The 7697-nt window shown below is 34.9% G+C and overlaps 2 protein-coding genes across 2 annotated transcripts in view; both read right to left on the reverse strand.

Annotated features, from left to right (window-relative positions):
* Positions 1-392: 392 nt before the first annotated feature.
* Positions 393-3493, reverse strand: LOC107021358 (alpha-1,3/1,6-mannosyltransferase ALG2). The gene is made up of 8 exons (XM_015222002.2): positions 3236-3493; positions 2932-3048; positions 2654-2847; positions 2473-2578; positions 2204-2351; positions 1748-1887; positions 1073-1239; positions 393-890 (listed from the first exon to the last, which is right to left on the reverse strand). The coding sequence occupies exons 1-8, from the start codon at positions 3294-3296 to the stop codon at positions 597-599; spliced, it is 1227 nt and encodes a 408-aa protein (XP_015077488.1). The 5' UTR covers positions 3297-3493; the 3' UTR covers positions 393-596.
* A 671-nt stretch (positions 3494-4164) lies between these two features.
* Positions 4165-7697, reverse strand: part of LOC107021614 (UDP-xylose transporter 3-like) — a 6084-nt gene continuing 2551 nt past the window's right edge. Inside the window, exons 5-9 of the mRNA XM_015222304.2 lie at positions 7106-7173; positions 5819-5951; positions 5435-5596; positions 5081-5353; positions 4165-4556 (exon numbers count right to left, since the gene is read on the reverse strand). Of these exons, the coding sequence (XP_015077790.1) occupies positions 4440-4556; positions 5081-5353; positions 5435-5596; positions 5819-5951; positions 7106-7173 (753 nt within the window). The 3' untranslated portion in view covers positions 4165-4439. The remainder of the gene's footprint in view (positions 4557-5080; positions 5354-5434; positions 5597-5818; positions 5952-7105; positions 7174-7697) is intronic.

Genomic DNA, 7697 nt, shown 5'->3' on the forward strand with positions numbered 1-7697 from the left:
ACTTACATTCATCTCGATTAATTTTTTTGAATCAACTTACATTCATCTCGACTAATTTTATGAGTTATATGTCAACTATGACATTTTGAATGTTTTTATTCATTATTATTAAGCCATAAAGAAGGAAGAAAGCAATTTCATCCCCTTCCCCTAAAATAAATTTGATATCCCAACGTCCATTAATATAAAACTAAACACTAATTTATATGTTAATTCTGAAAAAAGAATGGAGTTGATTTCTCGATCACTCAACTAGTAATAGTAGTTATTATCTTAGAATATCATTTTCTCGGTTGAAGAAAATTAGAATCAACAGTGATTTCCTAAAATAATAAGTATTAGTTGAGTGACTATCCGAGAAATCAACCTAAAAAGAACAGCTGAGAAACCACTTCCACAACCATTCTGTAACTTTTGATAAGCATTAATAAGAAAAAAGAATGTATTTTCCAACTTTTGTATCACAATCAGTGTAGTCTAAACTAAAAAGGGACCGCCAAGTGCACTAAACTCCCGCTACGCGCTATTAGGAGTTAATTTAACTACAACTTCCTAATAGGAGAACTTGCTTTTAAGGTAACAGTCCGAAAGGATACTTATTCCTTCTTGCCTCTAGCAATATCAACAAGATATCTATTCAAATGCTGACCAAAAATCTTGGTAGAGAATGACTCAGCAACGTGTTGACGAGCGTTTTGCCCCATTTTTTCAGACATGTGAGGATCCTGAATAAAATTAGACATTGCTGAAGCAAACTCTCGTGGGCTAGGGTCACAGAGGAAGCCCGTCACGCCATGCTTTACTGTCTCCACTGGACCCCCACTATTGCAGGCAATAACAGGTTTATAGGCTGCCATTGCTTCCAAAGGAACAATACCAAAATGCTCATCCTACTCATTCAAAAAAGGAATGAAAATGTAATCCTACTTTCAAGGTGAAAATAATATGGGAAAAGAAGGAGATGGTCCTTCTAACAGCATACTCCAAGGTAAGACAAACACTCCTCCAACAAATCATTCTCAAGAATAAATGTTTCTTTTCCTCATTGAAGAGATAGTAGAATCAGACATACCTTTGGTGTATAAAGAACACATAGGCATTGGCCAAGGAGTGCATTTCTCTCAGCAGTAGAGCAAGATGTGATGAATCTGACCCGCTGAGAAACACCTTCCCTCTCTGCCAACTTTTTCAGTTCTTCTAGATACTCGACATTCTCTCTAAGGCGATTATCAAAGCCTCCTGAAATAAAAGCAGGACGAACTCTATTAGCATGCAGGAAGATTTCTTTTGAGTATATATTCAGCCACTGATGGTAGACAATAGGTATCTTGGACTCGTTTATTGAAGCATACTTCAAATTCATCTATTCAAGGTATTAAGGGAACATAAGAAAAAAAGAGGGCTTATCATCAAAGGGAGACGAGCACCGAAAAAAGTCCTATAGCTAACTTGATTAATAACTAGTAGCATCTGATTTTTATATAGTTTCAGGGCACTAAATATCCTTATCATTTACATGAGATCAGACAGGTTCATATATCTTATTGGCTCTCGATAAACTCTGCAAAACCTCTAACAGAATATCAGAAACTTTTGCATTAAAAACAGCAAGATAAATAATGCAAATCAACCTTACAATATGAATACCAACAGCAAATAAAAGAGATGACAGAAGCAAAGCAGAGAACAAGAAAACGTTGGTGGATAATGCAGCATACATTGAACTTGAAGAACTGAAGAAACTTGCCTGCAACAGTCAAGGAAACATCATTCATGTTAACTCCTTGATGATCATGGACTTGATGGGCGTGAACCATGGCAAAGGCAGATATTGCCAATTCTATGTTCTTTTTTCTCTCAAATCGATTGATGGATAGAAAGTTCAGCCTAAAACAAATGAACAACTGAAGTTATCACTGTATTGCTCGAATTTTATCAGATGCCCCTCCAAGAGACAAAGGAATAACTGAAATGATACTACCATCTAATATATTAGTTGTGTTTCTTTGAGCTCTATGGAGTAACTTTCTCTCTACCTCCCTACTATCCCTCCCCTCCTCACTCTTTTTTAAGAGCACATGGAAGGGCAGGAACTCCAGGGCAGATGCATTTGAAAATTAAAGAACAAATATTGAAAACTGTTGTGTTATTGCAATCAGACCTCGAACTATAAGGTACCAAGAGATGGAAAGGTGTCTCTTACTTGATGGCATCAGGTTTCTCAAACTGATCAACATTGACAGCTGGATACAAAACAGCTGGTTTAATCCCACGTGCATCTAGGTTCTTGAAGGTTGATGCAAAAGTAGATGCTGTAAACCTGCTGTTAACCAGAATCAAATCTGCCATTCCTATAGTTTAACCAAGCAATCAAAGAAGAAGCAGATGTTTGAACAGATAAGAAAAAACAAGTAAAACGACGATAACAGATAAACAAACACCACGGACAGAAGGCAGACTGTCAACAAAAACCTGTTGTTATTTCTTCTATGAAGTCAATAGGTTTTCGATATATCCTCCTAAGAATAGTTGTACGTTGCGCCAGCAAAAGATCTGGAAAATGGCAATAGAATACAACCTGCATGAGGTATAAACTTCATATATCTCAATGATCATATCATAGCAGTTGATTTCATCTAATCCATCGAAATACCTTAGCAGACTTCTTTAACTTCAATATCGGAACAACAACAGAGACTTGATCTGCTAGAATTATATCAAATGAAGGCCACATAAACAACAAGCAGAGAGCAACAAACATGCACCGCAAGTAAGCACATACTGCATGAAGCCGATAAAAGATATGTCGAGGAAGAAAAGCACCATAAACTGTAATATCAAACACACCTGTAAAGTGGTATTCACATCAGTAAGGGCACAATGGATGTTTGTTTAGTATATGACTAGAGTATAGAAAGTAAGATTTCTAACCAGACAGAGTCTCCTCAAAACATCGATTTTTATCATGATGTGAAGTAAAAATGTGAACTTTATGCCCTAAAGAAGCAAGTTCCATAGCAGCATCAACAATTAGCCTTTCAGCTCCACCTAAACATGATAAAATATGCTTCAATTAACCAATAGATCTGTTCATTGATGCAAATAATTATTATACCCAATCTTTTTTGAAATTTATGATCTTCAACCAATAACTCATTTTGATAAAGGATTCAACAAATTGCAATGATAAACAGATCTATGAAAGAAATATAATTATGTGTAGATAATAATTTACCGATTCCGAGATCGGGATGGATTATCGCAATATTCATCTTCGAGCTCCCTTTTTTCTCCATTGTTGTTTATGAGAAAAAGCGGGTGCAGGGGAAAATAGGGATAACAAACGGGTCGGGTCAAAAGCCGGAGATTGTTGAAGGAGAAGAGGTGGCGGAGAAAGTCATCCGACTGCTTTACTTCGCCGGCGCTGGATGCAAAGTTACACTTTTAGTCCGTCGTAATTTTTTTTTAAAAATAATATAATTTATATATTCTCCTTATACAATTTGAGAAAATATTCTTTATTTTCTGAAAATTTTTGTTTCAATAAATAATGCCATGTAAATTAAATTAAAATGAAAGGAGTGTTTTCTCTTTGTTGTTGTCGTTGGGTTGTTTTCTAGTAGGGTGCACACGTTAGATATGCTTAAATAAAATTAAAAGGGTTATTTAAATGGTAAATATTTTTTCATTTTAACTTTAAATTATGAATTTAAATCACTAAATAAGCAAAAGGGAGCTCCTAGAAGAGGTAAATACACAAAAAAGAAAGTCTGAATATGAAATGTTGAGTGAGAATTAAAAGATAGATTATTACTCCTTCTATCCGAGGTACCCAATTAGATATCATATACCATAAATCACAATGATTAATAATTAAAATATATTAAAAGCATATAAAAATATTGTTATACAAAAGAATATTTAATTAATTATTGAAATTTTTAAGCAGTAGTTAGCTTAAATAAGGGGAAAGGGGAAGAGAAAATTTACATCATTCTCAATTAAATATCGAAAGTTCCTATGTAGAACTCTCATATATGGGAAGGGACGAGAACTAAAATAATTAAAGACTTCAGCAAAATGAACAAAGAAATCTAATCAATTCGAATTCAACATCGTCATTTGCTTCATATGAACATAAACTAATCCAAGAAAGAAATAATGTGAGAGCTGCTGAGGAACATAATACTGAACTAGGTAAATTTGTATAGTATATAAGTGTGTCTAACTAGTACAAAAATGCTAAGTTGCGACAGCTATTCTTATACTTCAAATCTACTAACTGCAATGAAAAATAGAAAGCTATAATCTTTTCAAATGTTGTAAGTTGTAACACATTGTATGACGTATGGAAAACTTTGCAGACATATCTTCATTGCTGAAAATGTCTACCTATACTCTGATCAAACGGTTAGCCAATAGCCAACCGTTAGAAGCTTTTATACGTGCTGATCCTTGCTAGAATTCCAGCTAGGGGCCTGAGCAACAACACTATCTGGTAAATTGCCAGAGCCTTTTTCAACATTTATTAGAGGATCGGTTTCACTTTCGTTTACCTTCAACCACAGAAACAGAGAGAATTAGTAAATCTATGTTCTAAATACACAAAGGAAAGATGATAATAAAACACAACCCCACCAGCTTCTGGGACTGTGACATTCGGTATAAGCACTAGAAGAGTAGTGGTTTAAAATGAAGGGAGCATAAGGTTTTAGAGTTTACTTCTCTTCCAGATCTGCCTCTCCCATGACCCATGCCACTAACTAATTAAACCATCTTGTAAGTTTCCTTTTCTTTTCGTCTAGAAGTGCAGTGTAATGAGGTGAAAAACAATGAGGTAGTAAAGGGAGCACAAGGATTTAATGACAACTTTCTTCTAGATCTGCTCCTGTAACGAGTTATGCCACTAACTAAACCATTTCAGAAGAAATATTGCAAATCTAGTACTAGTCTTGGCCACTATTGAACATCGTTAACAATCATCTTGCAAATCAAGATATTGCACAAGTTGGTGTATGATAATATGATACCTTTTTTGTCTAGTACAATGTGGAACGCACACAAAAAAAAGGTGTAATACCTGAGACAGAAGTGATGCAGCGTCTATAGACTTCTGCTGGCTCTCAATGGAACAACAATATGAATAGAGTATCATCCCAAGCATAGCAATGACGATACCCAGAATGTTTCGCCAGCTGAAGGGATCACGAAGTAGAACATACCCAAAGGCCAAAACAAGACATGTTTTTAGATGCCCAAGGACCTGATAGGTGACTGGAGAAGTCTTGCCAATTACCAAAAAAGTACTGAAGTTCACAGAGACGGATATAAGGCAGGATAGAACAATAAAGGCCTGCCATCAACACCTTAAAGTTAACAAATAGTGCTAAATGCTAATATCTAGCTTAAAATTGAAAATGATTTTCTAACTTACCACCACATTTTGTGTGTAGTTGAAAGCAAATACATTCTGATTTGTCAAAAGCCCATCTAAAAATGGTCCTACTACAAACAAAGTAATTGATTGATAAGGACAAGACTGATACAGGAGCTGGGTTGAAGAAACCTTGAACTTCTTCTGGATGGTATTCGTCATCTAAGAAGATGGGTTAAGATATCCAAACAAGAGAAGATATAATATAATAGCTGTGAACTATAGGTCCAACATCATTTTCTAACACATACAAAACAACTTCCATAAAAATTTGAAGTCTTATTTACCAAAAAATAAGGTTGCTAAACTGGGGATTTATGAAGTAAGCAGAGCCAGTAAGGGAAAGAACTTAAAAAAATTGATTGACCATACAGCAAAGGATACAATCTGCGCGATACAAGTGGTGACAATTGCAAACATAGATAAAACAGAACCCAGTAAATTGAGCTGCAAATCAGTTACTGTTGCAATTCCAACCCCAAAGAGAAGAACGGTAAGTGCAAGCTGGATATTCCTACTGCAAATCATAGTTGAGACAGGAATCAAAGTGTTACTAAAACTGTACAACTAAAAGGGTAATTCCATAAATGCTTAAGCAAAAGAGTAAATGAATGCAGAATGTAATTTAGATAAAAGTATCAATTTATAGGGCAATAGCATCACTCCAGACCAAGAGATACATAGAGGTTGCTTGGGTCAAAATTGTGGAGCCAAAGAAGCTCTTTTTGTGCACAGAGATACTTCACTTGAGTAAAAATTTCTCTTCATGTGCACCCACCTTTCAGATAGTTCCCTCACTTACTGCTCCATTACTATTACATTTATCTGATAATCCACCAGTCACTTGCAACCTTAAAATTGTGTCTAGCTCATCCATAAATAAGTAGTCAACAGTTGAATTAAACAAGAAAGACTTAACTTGAAAAAGAGTTCCATTCATGTTGACAAGGATGTTTCTGAACATTGCATAAAAATAGGACGAACTATCTAAGAGTGATAAAACCAAAAAAAGAAAATTAATAATAATAGACAATGTGGAATGGGTCTTTAAATTATCAAAGATCCAAAATAAGCAGAGATGGCTTGGCTCCAAGAATCTAAATGATCAGTAACATTTTAAAGGAACATACATATATCAAAAGCACAACTTGTCAAAAAACTTGGTCTTCCACTATCTCATTTAACCATGTTGGCTCAACCTTTAACTATAGATGATGATTGGCCATAAATCTAGTATAGAAACGATTGTATATGGGAATTATGTTATACCTCTAGACACATTCAACTTTCTAGATAAGGACAAGACATAGGGTTCAGACTCTTAATTGTTCCAAGAAATTACTTCTGGTTTGACGGTTCAAGCAAACCACATGTTGACAATTTTATTCTCCAATGTAATGTTACAAGCTTAATAAAATGAGATAAGATTCCTATGTTTGATATGCTTGGAAGAGAAGATTTCTCAAAAATAGATGTTAAGTTAATGTAGTGTGATCCTTCTATCTAACTAGTGTAACATAACTGATTTTTTAAGAACTTTTTGTGGAAAAAATAAAGACATCGTTTTGCCGGTATGGAATTAGTCGAGGTGCGCGAAAGCTGGCCTGGACACCACGGTCATGACAGAAAAAAAAAAGTCATTTTGAGAAAGTCAAGGTTGAGTACTTTTACCTGAATTTTTTCCTGAAGAAAAGAGTCTCCAAAAGAACTGTACAGGGGATGATTGCTAATTTTGTCATCTAAAATGCAAAAAAATGAAGAAAATCAGGAAAATCTAAAATCAGTCAGAAACTAAAAGGCTTGGTTTGTAGAGACAACTTAGAATTGAGTTTGTGATGAATGTTCGAGACCAATAGGGAACAAGAGAATCTCATCACATTATGTAAAGTCTAAAGTAGTTTCCACAAAAGGGAAAAAGTTTGCTGCCCCTCCCCAATAAATGAAAATAGAAAAGAACCTTACAGTTCAGCTAGCTATGTATGCTGATAATTAATTTCATAATGATCATTAAGCATTTCATAATAAGATTTTTGTAGCACATCGTGATATGAATAATTTAAGGTTACAGTGGAACAAGTTGCAATTTCTAATTTAGATCTTATAAAACTTAACTACTCCAAACAAGTAATCACCAGAAAACTAATTTATGAGGAAAAGCTATTCCCAGTGGATACATTGCTATACCTTGAAATATAGCTCCAGAAAAAGGGGACAGGAAATGAGAATAAAGATTAAAGGGGGAGGAAGGGGGGAAGGGGGGGGG

The sequence above is a fragment of the Solanum pennellii genome, chromosome 6 (assembly GCF_001406875.1).
Source record: "Solanum pennellii chromosome 6, SPENNV200".
NCBI classification, from domain to species: domain Eukaryota; kingdom Viridiplantae; phylum Streptophyta; class Magnoliopsida; order Solanales; family Solanaceae; genus Solanum; species Solanum pennellii.

Excerpts from the sequence above, each read along its gene's own strand:
- LOC107021358 (XM_015222002.2), bottom strand. The coding sequence starts at position 3,296 with ATGGAGAAAAAAGGGAGCTCGAAGATGAATATTGCGATAATCCATCCC. Across the intron at positions 2,848-2,931 it reads TTTTGAGGAGACTCTGTCTG|GTGTGTTTGATATTACAGTT; the intron begins GTTAGAAATCTT and ends ACCACTTTACAG. Across the intron at positions 1,888-2,203 it reads GAGAAACCTGATGCCATCAA|GCTGAACTTTCTATCCATCA; the intron begins GTAAGAGACACC and ends CATTTGTTTTAG.